This window comes from Lottia gigantea (assembly GCF_000327385.1).
Source record: "Lottia gigantea unplaced genomic scaffold LOTGIsca_83, whole genome shotgun sequence".
NCBI lineage: Eukaryota > Metazoa > Mollusca > Gastropoda > Lottiidae > Lottia > Lottia gigantea.
Window position 1 is genome coordinate 314,799 of NW_008710756.1, and position 19,491 is coordinate 334,289.

At 33.2% G+C, this 19,491-nt stretch overlaps 1 protein-coding gene across 1 annotated transcript in view; it reads right to left on the reverse strand.

Annotated features, from left to right (window-relative positions):
* The window catches only part of LOTGIDRAFT_133247 (hypothetical protein), a gene marked incomplete at both ends in the record, with an annotated part of 29,386 nt that overhangs the window by 7,978 nt on the left and 1,917 nt on the right, over positions 1 to 19,491 (reverse strand). Inside the window, 40 exons of the mRNA XM_009067521.1 lie at positions 1,116 to 1,227; positions 1,341 to 1,459; positions 1,670 to 1,885; positions 2,129 to 2,269; positions 2,454 to 2,549; positions 2,830 to 2,961; positions 3,178 to 3,337; positions 3,575 to 3,669; positions 3,892 to 4,017; positions 4,110 to 4,218; positions 4,485 to 4,641; positions 5,212 to 5,581; positions 6,006 to 6,203; positions 6,515 to 6,753; positions 7,356 to 7,542; positions 7,973 to 8,195; positions 8,343 to 8,431; positions 8,626 to 8,754; positions 9,008 to 9,150; positions 9,301 to 9,363; positions 9,630 to 9,716; positions 9,750 to 9,905; positions 10,230 to 10,298; positions 10,350 to 10,428; positions 11,058 to 11,321; positions 11,563 to 11,685; positions 12,049 to 12,128; positions 12,529 to 12,679; positions 12,859 to 13,062; positions 13,235 to 13,398; positions 13,694 to 13,944; positions 14,267 to 14,481; positions 14,774 to 14,827; positions 14,983 to 15,214; positions 15,565 to 15,815; positions 16,946 to 17,033; positions 17,326 to 17,417; positions 17,647 to 17,697; positions 19,017 to 19,121; positions 19,298 to 19,469. Of these exons, the coding sequence (XP_009065769.1) occupies positions 1,116 to 1,227; positions 1,341 to 1,459; positions 1,670 to 1,885; positions 2,129 to 2,269; positions 2,454 to 2,549; positions 2,830 to 2,961; positions 3,178 to 3,337; positions 3,575 to 3,669; positions 3,892 to 4,017; positions 4,110 to 4,218; positions 4,485 to 4,641; positions 5,212 to 5,581; positions 6,006 to 6,203; positions 6,515 to 6,753; positions 7,356 to 7,542; positions 7,973 to 8,195; positions 8,343 to 8,431; positions 8,626 to 8,754; positions 9,008 to 9,150; positions 9,301 to 9,363; positions 9,630 to 9,716; positions 9,750 to 9,905; positions 10,230 to 10,298; positions 10,350 to 10,428; positions 11,058 to 11,321; positions 11,563 to 11,685; positions 12,049 to 12,128; positions 12,529 to 12,679; positions 12,859 to 13,062; positions 13,235 to 13,398; positions 13,694 to 13,944; positions 14,267 to 14,481; positions 14,774 to 14,827; positions 14,983 to 15,214; positions 15,565 to 15,815; positions 16,946 to 17,033; positions 17,326 to 17,417; positions 17,647 to 17,697; positions 19,017 to 19,121; positions 19,298 to 19,469 (5,992 nt within the window). The remainder of the gene's footprint in view (positions 1 to 1,115; positions 1,228 to 1,340; positions 1,460 to 1,669; positions 1,886 to 2,128; positions 2,270 to 2,453; positions 2,550 to 2,829; positions 2,962 to 3,177; positions 3,338 to 3,574; positions 3,670 to 3,891; positions 4,018 to 4,109; positions 4,219 to 4,484; positions 4,642 to 5,211; positions 5,582 to 6,005; positions 6,204 to 6,514; positions 6,754 to 7,355; positions 7,543 to 7,972; positions 8,196 to 8,342; positions 8,432 to 8,625; positions 8,755 to 9,007; positions 9,151 to 9,300; positions 9,364 to 9,629; positions 9,717 to 9,749; positions 9,906 to 10,229; positions 10,299 to 10,349; positions 10,429 to 11,057; positions 11,322 to 11,562; positions 11,686 to 12,048; positions 12,129 to 12,528; positions 12,680 to 12,858; positions 13,063 to 13,234; positions 13,399 to 13,693; positions 13,945 to 14,266; positions 14,482 to 14,773; positions 14,828 to 14,982; positions 15,215 to 15,564; positions 15,816 to 16,945; positions 17,034 to 17,325; positions 17,418 to 17,646; positions 17,698 to 19,016; positions 19,122 to 19,297; positions 19,470 to 19,491) is intronic.

The window sequence follows — 19,491 nt, forward strand, 5'->3', positions numbered from 1 at the left end:
AGAAATGTGTCAATGTGCTGTGATATCAGAAGAAATGTGTCAATGTGCTGTGATTTAACAAGAAATGTGTCAATGTGCTGTGATATCAGAAGAAATGTGTCAATGTGCTGTGATTTCACAAGAAATGTGTCAATGTGCTGTGATATCAGAAGAAATGTGTCAATATTATGTGATTTCAAATAGAATTGATAAAATGTATGATGTAAAACAGTAAGGACACAATTTGCTCTGGTATCAAACTGTGTGGCCTCAGAAGATCAGAAAAGTGATATCATAAAGCAAGAACACCATGTGCTGTGATATCATAAAGCATGAATAGAATGTGCTGTGATATCATAAAGCATGAACACAATGTGCTGTGATATCATAAAGCATGAACACTATGTTCTGTGATATCATAAAGCATGAACACAATGTGCTGTGATATCATAAGGCAAGAACACAATGTGCTGTGATATCATAAACCAAGAACACAATGTGCTGTGATATCATAAAGCAAGAACACAATGTGCTGTGATATCATAAAGCATGAACACTATGTTCTGTGATATCATAAAGCATGAACACAATGTGCTGTGATATCATAAAGTATGAACACAATGTGCTGTGATATCATAAAGTATGAACACAATGTGCTGTGATATCATAAAGCATGAACACAATGTGCTGTGATATCATAAAGCATGAACACAATGTGCTGTGATATCATAAAGCATGAACACTATGTGCTGTGATATCATAAAGCATGAACACTATGTTCTGTGATATCATAAAGCATGAACACAATGTGCTGTGATATCATAAAGCATGAACACAATGTGCTGTGATATCATAAAGTATGAACACAATGTGCTGTGATATCATAAAGCATGAACACTATGTGCTGTGATATCATAAAGCATGAACACAATGTGCTGTGATATCATAAAGCAAGAACACAATGTGCTGTGATATCATAAAGTATGAACACAATGTGCTGTGATATCATAAAGCATGAACACTATGTGCTGTGATATCATAAAGCAAGAACACAATGTGCTGTGATATCAATTCTACATATAATGTTTAATGAAACCAAGCTACCAAAGAAATTTAAGTCCATATTAATAACTTACCTTGATAAGAACAGGATCTCCTACTCTGATAGCAGTTTCCATTGTTCTCATCAAATTATGATCTGTAGCTGTTACTATTTTTAATCTACTACCTTCCATTTCCTTAACCCAACTGTAATGATAACATAATTAATAATTTCAATTTTTTTCAAGAAGCCATCTTGGCAAATGCATTTTCAGTCGATGGGCTGAACAAGACATAAATCAATCAATACTGATACTTACTTTAAAGCTTGTCCCTGAGGATCTATCAGTAGCGGCCATTTTCTTGCTCTCTTTACAAACATGGCATTCTCTTTAGAATGGTTGTCTCTTGGTAAACCTTCATTATGCCACTTCATAACCTATAAAAATACATCAAAACAATCACTCATAAGAAAGTGTATAACTCAGTTTAAATCAGAGCAAAAAACTGTTCACTTTTAATATCTAAGTTCAAAATATTTTCTTCTTAAAAAATGTTTCCAAACTGAATTGCTCCATCCATTGGAAATGGTACTTCTTATCAATACTTTTTTTGTGTATTTTTTTTAAAGTATTTAATTTTACATTACCTGATTGTCATCAACCATACTTCTAGCTAGATCAAATGATTTAGAAATAGGTATATCAACTGTTTGACACATCTCAACCCAGGTCTTTACTAACTGTTTACGGTAGGTGGCAGTAAAAGCACCGAGATATGATACTGCTGCAGCTCCTACTAATGTATCACCAACTAATCCTTCTAGCTTAAAATCTAATGTCTTCACAGAATCTGCCCAGCGAACCTAAATAGACAACATAGAATTTTTGTTTGGGAACATAAAAGACTTGACATTGAAACTAACCAAGTTTGCAAGTCTTTGGTTCAGCCATCATTTTTCTGGTGTAACCAAGCAAAGAACATCATATGATTCATCACTCACTGCTGAATATGGAATTTTGGATAAAACAAATATAATCTTAAAGCATCCTTGATTAAGTGGCAAATTTTGTTTGTCTCTAATTCCCCTAAAGAATAAGCACCATACCTTTTCACCATCTAAAGCTTTAATCAATAATGAAGCTCTCTGTAATCTTAATCCAGTTGTTTTCTTTCTTTCCTTTAATCCCTCTCTTTGATTAACACTATCTTGATACTGTCTTTCTATCATCTTTAAATGATCTTGAATCTGAAAATCAAATCAAGACAGTCTCCTAATAAATATAAACAAGCCTAGTCATCATAAGTTTCTTACAGTCTTTTGGCATATCTCATTATACCTCATTCCTAAACCAGTAATTAGATATTTCATTTTACAGGAAAGCTATTATATCAGTGGCTTAGAATGGCTTTAAACAGGAAAGAAATATTACCTTTTTCAAACTAGCCATTTTCTGTACTAAATTATTCTGAGCTAACTTCAGAGCTTCTCTAGCATCTTCTACTCTTTTCTGTTTTGGTTTGACCATCTGAAAAATCATCAAGCAAAATATGAATCTTTGATTCTTCTTGGTGGATGATCCTTGTCCCAATCATTACTTATTAGATATTGTCTATTAATCAGAGGCATTTCAGAAATACATCCCAAATCAGATAAGGTACCGAGTATCTTATAAAAGTAATAATGTTATTTGTCAAGCATTTAAGTGAGGTTAACAGGTTAACAATTCTGTTTATTAAATGCTGATATCCATTCAACAAATAGAATGACAAAGCATAAGTTACTGTTAATGTATCTAACTATCTTACCTTATAAACATCATTATAATGTTCTATAGCTAATACCCATTCACATATAGATCTACAAGCTTCTGATACACTTCCCACTTTCTCTGGGTTAAAATCAGGATCTTTAGAGTATCTTTTTAGTCTCTTAAATACCTACAAATAGTCCAAAATATCTTGTTTACTTATATGATCTGCAGGTATTCATAATAACATGAGGTTATGTTAAAGGAGCAGACAGGAGGCTTTTTGAATCTTAAACAAGGATAATAATTGCCTTAAAAGAACATGTCTAAACTCTTAGCATCATACCAGTGTCAAAAGGATGTCAACATTCACTAATAAAGAATGAATTTAAAATGCAAAACCTACCTTGTCTGGTAACCCATTTTTATCAAACTGAAGAAGCATTTTAAGGAAATTAGCATCCCCTAACATCTGTTTAGCTGTGACCCAATCTGGTCTTTTTTGAAAGAGAACACAGACAGCATCCATAACCGTTTTAACTAACACTGGTGGATGTGTGTAAACTCTGAAAAAAAGATTAATTATAATTAAAACCTAGTGGAGTTTGTACCCAAAACTGTAGTGCCAATTTAGTTTGATGTTCCTGCCAATGGATGAAGTTTAGAAAGGGATAAATAGTGACTTAATATTGAAAGATTAGGTTCCCAAACATTGAAACTTTTCCATCACAAGTGACAAGGACAGCTGATGTGATGCAAAACAAACAACCTGATTTTTAATTTTTGATAGATTATAATCTCACCTAATTTCTGATATAGATGCTTTATCTAATGTTTCTAATGATCCAATAGCATTTTGTAGAGCTGGTAAAACTGAGGCTAGATCTAATTCACATTCCTGAAAATAAGAACATCGAACATGAGAAAAATTCAAAATCTGCAAAACTGTTCTTAAATCACATTGGAGCTGAAATGGAATCTGTCATACAGCTTCCCAGAAGCATCAAGATTGAAATCATTCAAATTCTGCTATAAAATATCATTTTCATGACATAAGTCTCAAAAATGTGATTATGTTGCCTTCTTTTCTTTGTCAAGCTGTAAAATTAAAGCAACTTACATCAGCATAATCTTGAACTATCTGTGTTTCTCTATCCATGATGTTCTTTTCTGCTTCAACAATCTGCTGTACTTCTTCTACTGCTATCTTATCTTTCTCTAATTGTTCTAATAATATTTCTGTATCCTACAAACACAAAATTCATAATGAAACGGCCACTAAGAATATCATAAAAAACTTCAAGAAGGGTGTGAAACATTCTGATACCTATTACTTACCCTTGCTTTTTCTTCTATTTTAGGTCCCAGGGTTACCAACTCTTCTTGCATTTCACCAACTAATGAGTTAGCTTCAGATAATTTAGATAGACCGATCTGTAATCTTTCTCTGAAAAATACAGAGAACTATCCAGATAACAATAGTGAAAAAACATTATGATTTTTTGTGAGAGATATTTTGAGTTCACTTCAATATATTTTTAATATCCTTGCAACATCATTTCAATAGCTGAGAGCCAATGGAATGGAATGGAATGGAATGGAATGGAATGAATGAATGAATGAATGAATGAATGAATGAATGAATGAATGAATGAATGAATGAATGAATGAATGAATGAATGAATTATGTATAAAGGTTAACTATGCTTATACCTGTTATTAACAAATTCTTGTTTATTGTCACGTAACATAATAGAATATAATCTTATCAACTCCATATAACTTGATGGTGTAGAATAATAATGTCTTCTCATTTCTTCCCAATATTGTCTTGATACAACTGATATACTACGATGGATATCAACACATGCTCTGGCAACACGTTCTTTAATAACCTATATCAGAAATATAACATGTTAATTTGACAACATTCTAGCAACACATCCATTGCAAATATCAATAGTAAAAGGTCAAATGGCATTCGAACTTCTAAACTTTGTGATGGTTTAAATGATATAACACAATAACTATACACCTTGCCCTGGCAACACCTACTTTTTATATCTAGATAGATACTGCAGACAATAAACTAGAAAAACCTATGCACAAGGAACACACTGTTTAAAATAAAGATATATCACAATATTCTACTCTGGCAACATGTGTATCACAATGAAATAATGATAAGGAATATATCACGCAAGGAGTTTTATGTCCTACTTTTTGTACCGCCATGCAGGGTGCAATGAAGGAAAATTTGCCAGGACAGCGGCATTAGCCTGCTCTTTTTCAATTTCCAACTGTCAAGGGATCTTCAACGTGCACAGCCTGTAGCACACAGGGCGTCGGTTTATAGTACCAACCGAACAACTTTTTCCATGTCAGTCCCTCTTACCAGCATCACTTACCAGGTTTTATAATCTGAAGAGAAAAGGCAAACCTACCTCTATGTCATATCTTGGGTCAGCTAAAAATTCTGTGTTTTGAAAGAAAACCTGAGCCACACTCAACATAGCTTCATCAGTCCATTCATCATACCAATCTATTGTACAGCAATTTATTAACGCTGGATTCATTCGGCATCTTTGTCTGAATTTATCACCAGCAGGACTCATTGTTAATACAACATGTAGGTTTTGACGTACACGTTGTATGAAGAACTGATAAACAGCAACTCTTGTGTCTGGTATATCTGCTTCGGCAGCAGCACTTTTCAAATCCATGGTGATTCCATCTAATTCTTCATTATCAAAGAGATCTGGTACTTCTCCAGAGTTTAAAATACAGTTAATATCTTCCAGGAAAGATTCCTAGAACAGACAACTATCAATGCAGTTTTCAATTTCATGCAGCCATACAAGGTGTACAGGCCATTTGTCCACGAAAACTGCCACAACTAATTTGATCTCTATAGAGACCATATCCCTTCCCCATAATATTAAAGAGAATGTAAAGTGGTTAATGACATCACTAGAGGGGAACTACATAGGTAGCTTTTGGTGGCTTCCCTCTAGTGACGTCAAAAAATGCATTAGTTTTAGTGGAATTGCAAGAACCACAGACGTCGGAATGAAAATTAGAATGGTGCAAATTGAAGCTATCAGTGTCCCTGATACACATAAAAAATTTAGAAAACATCTTTACAATCCTTTTAACCACATAAAAAAAAACAGAAAATCATTTTCCCATTAGTATAAAAATTTACATCATTTTCTAGATAAACAGTCACATTACCTTAACAATATCTGAATCAGCCAATAAAAACACAGTATTTTGACCTTTAACACCACTTATTTTGAAAACTCGTTTCAGATCATCTCTAAATTCAATTGTTCCATAGTGTTTTTGAAGAGAAAGTCTGAAGAGTTCACATCTAGCAATATGACTAGCTAAATGTACTACAGTTGATTTTCCTGTACCATCTAATCCAACCTAGAAATATATAATAATTATAATTATTTACTTATCCTTGACTTGGTACTATAAGTATTGCTTAAACATTGGTAGCCAGCTTAAATTATCACCTGGGTCCTAGATTCAAATATAGAATATGAGGAAGTACCCTCCAAAATTTTTACCTATGCCATTATTAAGTAGCATCCATAGCTCAAAAAAGAAGTAGAAAATTTGATCTTCTTGTGGTTGTCTTACGTGAATTTAGTACAAAAATTGGTCAGGAGTGCGTCAAAGGCAAACATCTTTGAAAATAGTGCCAAAAAGGGCATAAGGAAGAATTGTCTTACCAATAGTAAATGACCTCCTGGTTGTCTGAAAACACGCGCTGCTCTAACAATATGTTCTACAGCATCTTTAAAAAATACCAACTGACTTGATTTGGAATTACCAAAGTTTAATCTCATATAGTAATCTTCTAGAACATTGCCTAATTTACTACGGTCTGCTAGAGGCTGATATATTCTGTTAGCTGTTTCATCTATCTCAAAGAAATCTCCAAATAATACCTGTTCATTACGTAGCTTTTCTGCAGTCCATTTCACCTTTAAACAATTTAGATATTGACAAGTTAGACAATTCAGATTGATCATTAAAGGCAATCTTTACAGTACAGTATACTCTGCCTAATCCGACATACACTGGGACCGCAAAACAATGTTAGATTAGCGAATTTAGTTCAGCGATCTTTTGTTTTCATGTGATTTGATCTGGATTATCAATAAAATAAGCGATTATCTAATTGACGATAAGTGATTAAGATGAATAGATGTCAGATTATACAGATTTTTCTGAGTGTCAGGACCACTGATTAGTGTCGTTATTTGGAATACACTGTCAGAGTATCAGAGTTTTTTAAACTAGCCTAAGAAAGAAATCAATCAGGACCAGAAAATGATGTACGATTACGCAGAAAGTCGGAATATTCAGATGTAGGATATCACAGAGTACACTGTACTAGGATAAAGTTTAAGCTTTTATCTCTAGCTTCAAACTAAATAGTAAATACACATTTAAATGCAGAAAAAGGTTTGAAATTGATCATCATTTGGAATTAATCATATGTATGTCTGCAACTGAAACAGGTTTAAAATGTTGAGTAAAAATAATCCTATAAGCGTGCAGAGATACTTAGGCTCAAACCCACCTTGAAATAATCATGAAGATTATCTGATAGTATATCAAAGAATGCCATTCTATCTGTATTATCTACCAATCTATCATGGAATACTCGGGTAGCTTCGTGAGCCAATAACTGAGCACAATTATCTTTACTGACAATAACTGAATTATGAGCTTGTAATAAACCTTGGATAACCTGAAAGAAATAAGAATACATATCATTTGAGGCTCAGATTCATTCACTGAAACAATAGAAAGATTTGAAACTTACAAGTACATTAGAGGAATTCAGTCAGCATGTTCATATATATATATATATATATATAGGCATCTATGACTTTTAATTGCCAAAAACCAGATACCAGGTCAAAACTACGAACAATCATTTTATCACAAAACTGATGCTAAAGTCTCATATATTTTAAATTTTGGTATATCATTTTTCAAATCACTGAATTAGGCATTCTGAAATCAATACACATCTCAACTTCAGTACATCTCTATATTGTAGTATGAGTAAACCTTTCATCTTAATGTTTTCATGTGCCACTATTATGGATAAACTTGCATATCTGCAGAGGGTTTTATAAAAATAATACATATTGACATTACTACTTGTTCATTACCTTGGAGAGATCTCTAATGTTGAAAGTGTAGTGTGATTTGGTGGGTGTTGGTAACATAGTACTTCCCATTCTATAGTATATAGCTATACTAGCAGATACCATTGAAAATAAACATTCTTGAACTTCTGGCATAAAGTCACCATCTTGAATGATAAACCTGCCTAACTGAACTTGATAAATATGCTGTAAGGATCTAGTAGATGGTGTTGGTAAAGCAAATATACTGAAATGAAGGACACATTTTTTTGTCATACACAAAATTCCCCAAAACATACACAGAAGAATAATATTGCTCATTAAATTTTTTTAAGTATTTGATATACATGAATGGAACATTTACACTAAAGCTGAACAACTGTGATATACATACCAGAAATGTTTTAATAATCTAGGACTTGTAGGATTTCTACCGCCACCAGGAGGACCACAGGCTGTAACCATGGTAACATCCAAAATGTCCTAAAGATAGAAAACAAATTCCTTAATATGCATGTTTGAAATTACTCAATTGTGATTAGTATATACATGACAGATTTGACTGGTGAGAACCCATATTAACAGCGATGGTACCAATGCTTTATCACTAAACAATCTAAAACAATAATCATACTGCAGGAATATTCAATGCATTTTTGAAAAAAAACAAGATTTACCTTCCACTGTAATTTAGCAGTGTCATAAAATCCACCAAGTTCCAGAAACTGTCGGAGTAATTCTAGAGGTGGTTGAGCACCATACTGTTCTGGAGCTGGCATATTCAGATCATCCACAAACACAACAACCTAATTATAGAATGATTCACTATCAAAAAATTCAATTGCAATCAATTTTAATGTCAAGGAATCCAAATCTTTTAGAGATTAAATGTTGCATTCAAGTATGATCAATTCTTAAACCATGAAGAAAACCCTAAGACTGAACATTGACGAGAACCCTCCCTAAATCTAAATCTTGGCAAGAAATTAAACCTTCTGATAAAACCATGGACATCAAAGAGTTGAAGTTCAAGAATAAAAATTCAAATTCTAACTTTACCTTTCGTCCTTTAGGAGCACCAAGAGCATCTTTACCCTTCTTGATCAATTTGTGCATGATGTGACCTTGAAGACGAGCTGAACTTGTCTGGGCACTGAACTGTATGGTTGTACTCAACAGTCCACTTTGTATTTTAGGTTTAACTGATCCCAGTAGTACGTCTAAACTTTTATTTTCTGTTTCTTCATCACCAAATCTTGTCAAGTTGCTAATGTCATTAAGTATAGACATACGTTTCTCAGAATAAGTGAAGATATCTCCTAATATGGTACCGTTTTTGTAGGTTGTACCACCTTCCTTCTGTAGACGTTTTAACATATTGTTTATTAAAGCTGATTTTCCTACTCCAGAATCACCTACAACATATTTTACATGAATTGTAAGAGCAAAGTTTAATAACAAAATATTTCTGCCTTGAGAACAGGAACATGCTTATGAAGATGGACAAGAATGAAGTGTACAAGAATGAAAAAGGTATTTACCTCTCAAGCTTTATCTCCAAGCAATACAGAACCTATCAGCACCATCGCCATGACAAGGAGAGTTATCAATGTTCACGTTTATAGCCAGCTACTTTACTTTCATGTCAACAATAACAAACATTGAAAACAGTCCCACAAACCTGTTATAAGAACTGGATGTTTCTGTAGTAACAATAAACTAGTTAGAAATGAGAAACGTATAATATCAACAGTTGGTACAATTTCAGCTTCCTGTAAACCATCTGATTTCTTCTGTTCACTCATTAATCCCATAGTCTCTCCTATAGTTAACATAGCTCCTTTTTCTATCAGTGATTTAGTTGTTGGTACCAGGACATCCCATGGTGTAAATGAACCAGACTCCATGTTTAAAAAAAAGCTATACATACTTCTGTTACCAGCTGGCAGACGCACGCCTAAAAATGAAAATAAAAATTACTTCTGAACTATTTTTTGATAGCAGAAAACCAACCACAATAGTATTGAAAAAGTTTACTTTATAGAAAATGCTCTTTCTTTCAAATCATTATTTAATCATTTCAAGAGTTCACCCTTTTGAGGCTACCAGAGATGTAAGTGACCATTATATTCATTTCCAAAACTTTTGGGAAGCATAGAATTCTAAGCAACCCATTTCCATTTCTGGAAATATCCGGAAGTCTTACATCTCTGGGTTACAATCAATGCTTTGCGAATGAAGCCAACTAAAACATGACTTGGAAAATGGCATTATCACTTACCAACTGGTGGTTCAACTTCAAATACTTCTCTCATAAAATTATCAAATTCATTACAGATATTAATTTCATCTTTATCTGAAGATCTTCTAGTATCATCATCATCTATATCTTCCTGTCTACGTAATATACCACCAAAACTCCATGTATAACAGAATGCAAACAGTTTACCAAGAAAATTTAATAGCTGTGTTGGTGATTTCTGGAGAAAGAACTGTTGAGCCATACTGAAATCATAATTATTAATGTACAACCAGTCATTAAAGCACAGGTAACTTCAACAACAAAATGTAATACAGCCATATGCTTTCCAATCAGTCTTTGACCTCTCCAAAAATATTTCAAGAACTGAAGATCAACTACCAAAACTAGCTAGCCAAACAAAACCAGCTTATCTTTCAACAAGAGGGTCTGTGAATGTTGTTGAAAGCTGTTTATTTCTTACGGCTAAATTAAGAATATCAAAAATGTCTTACCTTGAGTCTTTTCCTTTATTATCATCCATATTCTCTAGATCTTCCTTTAGTTTATTCTTCTTACTTTTACTACGTTTACTCTTAGATACTCTACCAGATGTAGTTCTTGATGAATTACGACTAGATACACCAGATTCTCCTCTACTCTCACCATCACTAGTAGGTCTGACTTCAATCTTATCTTTAACAAACAGAAGGAGGGTCTATTACTCTGGTGGATTTTCATGGATCTTTTAAGTTTTTACATCCCTTGTCTTTATTACAAACTTGTAATAGACAAAACGAAATTATGCCAGCTTTGCTGCTCCTGACAGAGCTACAAGCAAATTGAGGAATTTTCACTAATTCAAAATACCATACCTGGATTACCAAATCCTCCATGTTTACTCATATAGTCAAAATAGGCTGACAACAGGTGGCACAATGTTGATACTATACTCATTTCTGGTACCATGATAGTCTGAAACTTCTGATATTTCTTAAGGAATTTCAGTCCCTTGTCGATACTATGTTCAAAAAGTTTCAACAGATGGCTTTTACCACTATCTGGCAGTTCTTTAGGTAGTGCAGTGTACAACCAACTCTTTACAAATGGCTGCCACCCTAAATCTACTGGGTCCTGTAAGAGTGCATAGTAAATGTTAAAGTTATATAGCATTTAAAAGCTTTCATGGAGGGACTAAACTATGTGAAATCTCAGACACAGTAGCAGAGCGAGAATATGTCTACCAGAAACATAAACCAACACTCTAACAGTTATAAGATAACATCAAAACAAGGAATTCTCCTAGAAAACAATAGCATTTCAATCCAAGAATGTCCAGTGAAAATTTAACTGGTATATAAAATTGAGTAATTACCATATAGACCATAGCACATCTACTAATAGTAGCTGGACTGGCTTGTGATAAATTATCTACTTCAAATATTAATCTCATACCAGGTGCTAAACTAATACGCTCTCCACTAGCTAAACATAACACCTATAATATCAAATATTACAGAGTAATGATAAAACATATATACTAGATTTAGAAATGGTTAAAATCTATAAAACTTGATTCACACAATTTGACAGAATTGTCCATCCAGGACAAATGGTAGTTGTGGGTTTAAATCTTAATGATTAGAGTGAAATTATTAAGACCTTGAATGATCCAATAGACAGCTCTTATGGATTCAACTTATCTGGAATGATCTTATCATGAGGTTAAGCTCGGGGTAAACATCCATGTCAATGAAATTCCAATGTAAAATTCATAATCCAATAAGGAACCAATATTATGCTAAAGGCAAATTTGTCAACATGATGATTCAAATTACAGAATATAGTTTGAAAAATCTACCTTAGAATCATCAAGAACTGTATTGAGATTTTCAACCCATAATGTATCAACAGGACCATCTAATACAATCCATCTCCAATCTGTAGGTACTGTTTCTAGCTGATCTTTTTTCTGTAGATCTTCTGTTATATCTGTAGCCTCCGATACACTTGTAGTTCCTGTTCTTATTGTAGTCTAAATAGAAATAGTTTATATCAAGATTTTGCTTTGAAAGGTGATTCTTATAATTCAAAAGATTCATGATTCTACAAGTCCAATGATTTTCCATAAACTGCTATTGGAGCATAATATGGTCTAGGAGAAACCATTGATAACTGAGTAAAAACTAGATTTGACATATGGTTTGCATTCTGCAATGAGGAAAATCTATACTGCCTAGTGGCATGGTGCACACCTAACAAATATATAAACATACCTGTGTCATTTGTGAATAATTAGTCATAGTTGTATCAGCTCTAGATTCCTTCCCATCATCCCCACTGGTAATTATATTTAAATCTTTATAAAATTTTCTTGTAGCAGACGCAATAAGTCCATCTGTCCATTCAAATGTTACTGGATTAGTTTCACCATACAATTCACCAAGTTTTACACATTTCGGATTCAAGGTGAAAGTTTCCACATGTCCTTTCTTAGTACGGTTATGCTGAAAAACAAAAACCCAGGTTCTAAATTTTCATTTTTGGCTTCCATAATTTCAATTTGCAAATATGAGTGTTTTAAAAGAGTAAGAAAACACTGAAGATAATAAATAAGAAAGTAACCACTCACCACATAAGAATTTGGCTTTTTAACTGGACTAGTGGTTACATGATCATCCTGGGGGGTTATGGTAGGTAATAATACTAGTGCCCTCTGTAAGATATTTCTGACAGTTGTTTTACCTCCACCGGTAGGGCCAACCAGCATTACACCATGACGTACCAGGATTTGACTATGTAACTGTTTCACTCTTTCCATTTGACTTGGCCAGTGCTGCAGGTTCTGATCTCTTATAGCCATTGATATAGCTCTCTGAAAACAGAGTACAAATTCTTGAAATCAATCAAATTATAGTTATTATAGGAGCAATGACAAACAACGAACTGTTTTTCTTAGACCAATTCTCAAAAGTTTACAGCATCCATTCTGGCATCGTAAATGGCTATCAACACAGGCTCTTTCAAGATGTCAAATTAAAATTTACCTCAAGAACACCCTGATCAGGAGAAGGTGGTACAATTCCTGGAAATAAATCAGCTAAAATACTCTCAAATAGTGGAACATCTTCTGCTAAAAACTTGGGTAAATTGGCATCACGCAATGAATGAATCATTATATGGGATTCTTCTTCATCTTTTAATGGTTTTACTGTACCATCAGGCCTGAAATTACAATAACAATATAAAACATTGTGTAAATAGGTGAAATAAGTAGATTTTAGACTAAAAAACTTATTAAAAGCTCATTAGGTCTTTGATTCTCAAAGTAAGATGAAAAATAACAACACAAATCTTAGATATCTACATTGTCAACAATGTTATCTTAGCCATTCACTTTCTACAGCATCTAAATAGCCAGGTGTATCCTTGAGGTGAAATTAGAATATTGAGCAGAACATCTACCTGTATCCACTAAAACATATCTTACCTCTGTTGAGCATGACGTCTGCCATGGCCAGCCATTACTAAAACTGATTTTATAGCTCTCATGCCGAAATCATAATGATCTTGTTGTGAAAGTTGTTTACTGGCCAACTGATATAGATTGACTATTTTCTGGGATAAAGATTTGGCATCACGGAAACCTTCAGAAAATAGGATGATTTCAGCAATCAAGGCATAATCTGGTACCATCATAGCTACTGGACGGAATAATGATTTCAAATTATCTGGTAGATCTACTCGACCAGCATATCTACAATATAAATGGTACTGAATACAAATTTGTCAGAAATAAATGGATGAATTAAGATATAAAATTACATGAACACAAATACTAGAAGTTAATCTTATGATTGTGATGTTTGTAAAAAGTGTCTTTAACAGTCCAGTAGTCTCAATACTGACATGAGAGTGCACATTAACTGAGCAGAAACAATGGCTGGGATCAACTGCAAAAACACTTGGAGAAATTCTCAATTTTCAAGACCTATTTTGTATTAATTTTACATGTGAAAAGAAGGAGAAATCCAAGAGATACTGAGAATTTTCTTCATGTATGTTGTGTAAAATCTTACGTTGGATTCATGGTGATGAAGTATCCACAACTCATATTGAGTTTAATATCACGACTTTCAAACATAAAGCGTAATGATTGGGTGTCTTTAGCAGCTTTAATAGTATGAATCTGTTGAGCTACGACTGATAGAACTTCTACATCAATACGATTAAATTCATCAAAACAACACCAACTACCAGATTGAGCTAACCCTGAGAAAAACTTTCCTAACATCTGAAATATTATCATACATCATTAGAGTGGAAGGAACAAGAGTGCTCTGTTTAACAACAGAACTGAACTTTAATCTCATGTTGTTCAGTAGCAGTCACCAAAACAGTAGGGAGGCAGTTTTTATTTGATTATGGTGCCTAAAGAGGCTAATGTTTATTTAGCTTAGGTCTTTTAAGATCAGGGAGGCTAAGAAACCTCTAGCCTTCCTGGCTTATGGCTCAACCGTGCCTGATCCATGACTATATATTTACTCATATAAAATATGTTTTAGAAGATAAATCTATAATATTACCTTATAATCTAAACCTTCAGAACAATTAAATACAACACATTGTTTTCCCATAGCCTGAAAGTATAAATTAATGTGTCAATGAAAGCCATTCTAAAACTGCTCTAGAGAATGTATGAATCTTTGAGAAATCAATCAATAGAGCCAAAATCAAAATGAAATTTTATGCCCTACTCCAGATTGGGCTCATATATAAAGTAAAAAATAATCACCTTGGCCAGATCTTTAACTGTTTCTGTTTTACCAGTACCAGCAGGACCAGCTGGTGAACCACCAAGATGAAGATGTAAAGCACCAGTTAATGTTAAGTAACATCTATCTGTTAATGGTGTAATAACTAATCTTGGTGAACAGCCTAAATACTCGTATCCATATTGAAATGATGCATTAGATTGAAGCACCAAACAGTTATTGGTCTGCTCGTCCCATTCATAACGCAATTGTCTGCCAAAAGAAAAGCCATATAAAACGCATTATAACTTATAGTGTACATGAGTGTCTAACACCATAATGCCAGACGTATAGACACTAGGGTGTGAGCTGATTAAAAGGTAATCTTGTAATCAAATGGTTTTTAGGAAAGGCTCCTGAATGAATATGTTTTTTGGCAGCAGAGAGAAAAGATGCCAAAAAAACATGCTCACATGTAACCAATTGTGTAGATTGGGAATTGATACTTTCAATCCAAAGTCCTGCCATTTTCTCTTTGACTATGAAATCATGAAAAGGTAAAATAATTTTTGAAAGTTACATTTGAGAATACGTTTTGAGCAATGACTGATTTAAATACTTACCTTTTCCATTCAAAGTCTTCTTTTTTCTTGACATTAAAGGAGATCATTTCATTGACTATATCTCTATTATGTACAGTAATTGTTAATAATGCTTCTATACTCATCCTCTGATAGGACAAGATATTAGAAGATACCAATCCTGCAAATTTATTCAATGATTCCACCATATTGTCTTTCACTTTGATCAATTCTTGACGAGGATTCGCTTGTTCAAAACATTTTGATACTTCTTTATTAAACATAATCTGCGTCTGTAAAGAAAATTGACAGCTGAATATATGACAATTCTCCATGTGATTGTTACTGAGACCAAATAATCCTGTGAATAATGTACTATCTTGTAACAATATTACCATTCACTAAGTGATAAATTTACAGTGATCAATTGTTTTTGATCAATTTCCCTATGACAGTCAGATAGCTATGACAATATTTTTATGGGGGGAAATGTTAAGAACATAGCTATACTTACTACTGTAAGAACAACTTGTCCTGGATGTTTTACTACCCAGTCTTGTATATCACAACCTAGCCAGTCAGATAAACCTAGCTTTACATATCAGTTATACTTACTACTGTTAGAACAACTTGTCCTGGATGTTTTACTACCCAGTCTTGTATATCAAAACCTAGTCAGTCAGATAAACCTAGCTTTACATATCAGTTATACTTACTACTGTTAGAACAACTTGTCCTGGATGTTTTACTACCCAGTCTTGTATATCAAAACCTAGTCAGTCAGATAAACCTAGCTTTACATATCAGTTATACTTACCACTGTTAGAACAACTTGTCCTGGATGTTTTACTACCCAGTCTTGTATATCAAAACCTAGTCAGTCAGATAAACCTAGCTTTACATATCAGTTATACTTACTACTGTCAGAACAACTTGTCCTGGATGTTTTACTACCCAGTCTTGTATATCAAAACCTAGCCAGTCAGATAAACCTAGCTTTACATATCAGTTATACTTACTACTGTCAGAACAACTTGTCCTGGATGTTTTACTACCCAGTCTTGTATATCAAAACCTAGTCAGTCAGATAAACCTAGCTTTACATATCAGTTATACTTACTACTGTCAGAACAACTTGTCCTGGATGTTTTACTACCCAGTCTTGTATATCAAAACCTAGCCAGTCAGATAAACCTAGCTTTACATATCAGTTATACTTACTACTGTCAGAACAACTTGTCCTGGATGTTTTACTACCCAGTCTTGTATATCAAAACCTAGTCAGTCAGATAAACCTAGCTTTACATATCAGTTATACTTACTACTGTCAGAACAACTTGTCCTGGATGTTTTACTACCCAGTCTTGTATATTACAACCTAGCCAGTCAGATAAACCTAGCTTTACATATCAGTTATACTTACTACTGTCAAAACAACTTGTCCTGGATGTTTTACTACCCAGTCTTGTATATCACAACCTAGCCAGTCAGATAAACCTAGCTTTAAATATCTAAAAATAGCTATACTTACTACTGTAAGAACAACTTGTCCTGGATGTTTTACTACCCAGTCTTGTATATCACAACCTAGCCAGTCAGATAAACCTAGCTTTAAATGCCTGAAAAGAGAGTACATGATGATCAAATTTCTATATAACATCAGTGATACAAAAAATAGTCATATGATTTACTCAATTCAAAAAATCTTTATTTATTAAGGATATCACATCACAAACTTTATGATTTACTTATTTTAAGCAGAAGAAGTTATTGCACTCAAGTAAAGGAAAAGATTCTACTTACTTCTTGACAGTTTCAAACATACCAGACTCTACTGTACCTAACCATTGTTCAACAGGTCCCCTAGCCCGAATATTTCTACAATATAATCCATACTTTATTAGTTAATCTGAGATATAATTTGAACATTGATAATACAAAAAATCTATTCATTGTTCTTAAAGAATTTTCTTTCCTACTAAGATCGGTATTATAATGTAAAATATTATGCAAATAAAGAAGGACACTTGAAGTCTAAAAAATGTTTGTTCCATACCTGGGCATACTTATGACCTCCTGTTCATTAGATATTATAGTTTTTATTGTGGGTGGTTGTCTTGGTACATGTCTTATATCTAACTGTTTAATATTACCAAAACATTTACCAAGATGGGGCTGTAATAGAAAATATCACTTAATTAAACCAAACAGAGCACAAAATTATATTATATCTGACAACCAAATAAGTACTTTCAGTAGGTCAGAAGAAAAATTGTTTCATTTTCATCAGTATACCATCTCATTTTTTATAAGCCTGTCACTCATTTCTGTCCGTCGGTCTGTCCAAAATTGCTTGTGAAGCACACTTCTTGACTGATTTCGACGAAACTTGTTATGATTGTTTGTAATCACCCAAGGATGAACCCTATTGGAAATCAGAAGAATCAAAAAATATCACCCAAGGATGAACCCTATTGAAAATCAGAAGAATTGAAAAATATTCAGTATGAGTTATTGCCCTTGTTCTTGAAAATGCGTTCAAGTTTTAGCCTGTTGACATGCTAGAAAGCCCAATTCTTGACAAATTTTGATGAAACTTGGTAATATTATTCAAAAGTTGAAATGAAGTGTATGTCTGAAGGTTGAATATTTCATACTGGTAATTGTTACTGTACTGCTAAATATTTTTATTTAAAATCAAAGCTGTCAGTGGGCATATATTATCTTGCCTGGCCTTGCCTAACCTGTATATTAATGTAATTTGAACAATTACAACAAGAATTCTACTCAAAATCAAAATTTATAACCATGTTGCAGTGCAAAGTTACATAATGTAGTGCATAACACTGTAATGTGTTATAAATTCTAGGTGTCTAATTCTGAATAGGTCATTTTTCTGGATATATTACAAATTCTTTTCTAATAAAAAAAATCTAAGCTAACCTCACTGTTGAAAAGGACATAGTATGAAATGTGAAGGGATATTGGAATTGGATTCTCTAGGGTGTAACTAATATCATTATGGTTAATATAAACAGTCACCTGTCCTAGTATTTCAAATACAAATGGAAACTATTTAAAAGATAATATTGTATAATACATTGATTGCTGTTATCTGGATAATTTGGTACAATGGAAAACCTTATATACTTTATAATACCATCAACATCACCTGGTACCTTGTAAAAAGTCCCCCTAATTTCAGTGAATCTGTACAAATGAAATTTCTTGAGACACATCTCCTCTCATTCCAATACCCTCAAACTTAAGTCTTAGCTTTAGACTTAGTACTTGTTAGAATCTAACGAAATGAAACGAAGCGAAATGAAATGCATTAAGGTGCACCAGCACCAAACGGGCTATATAACACCTGAAATGTTAAAATCGCTCTTCTTTACCAATCAGTTTCTTTCATCCCCAGCAATGCATAGCTTATATAGGCATGTTTTCAGTAAAAACTTTGAATAAAATTGATAAAATATCTCTAAGCCTACCTGAACAGCTTGTGGGTCTTTAGATTGAGCTAGTATATCTAATAACTCATCATTACTGAGAAAATAAAACCTGGGGAATACTAGACGCTTGGTTTCTAGATAATCCTAAAAATAATGGAAATCATAATATAAAATTTTAGGTAAATCCTTCAAATACATTTAGGCAACATTTCTTAAGGACTTTTCTTGGTGAAAACTGAGTAAAATGTTAATTGGCATTGTAAAATTTCAAGATCATTTAGGCTTAACTCCTTTCAAGATCCAAGTTTTGATAACCCTACCTCAAGACATCTGTGTATTTTCTCTAAATTAGCATTACAAGATGACAATGTTTCTAAGGTACCAGGAGCTATAGCTGCCTTTAAAGCATTAGGTCTATCTTCAACTCTTCTCATAACATCTTTCCATGCTTTATCAACACCAGAAAATAACTTAAACTCATTCGGTAGTTGTCTACAAAAAAATCATAAAATTT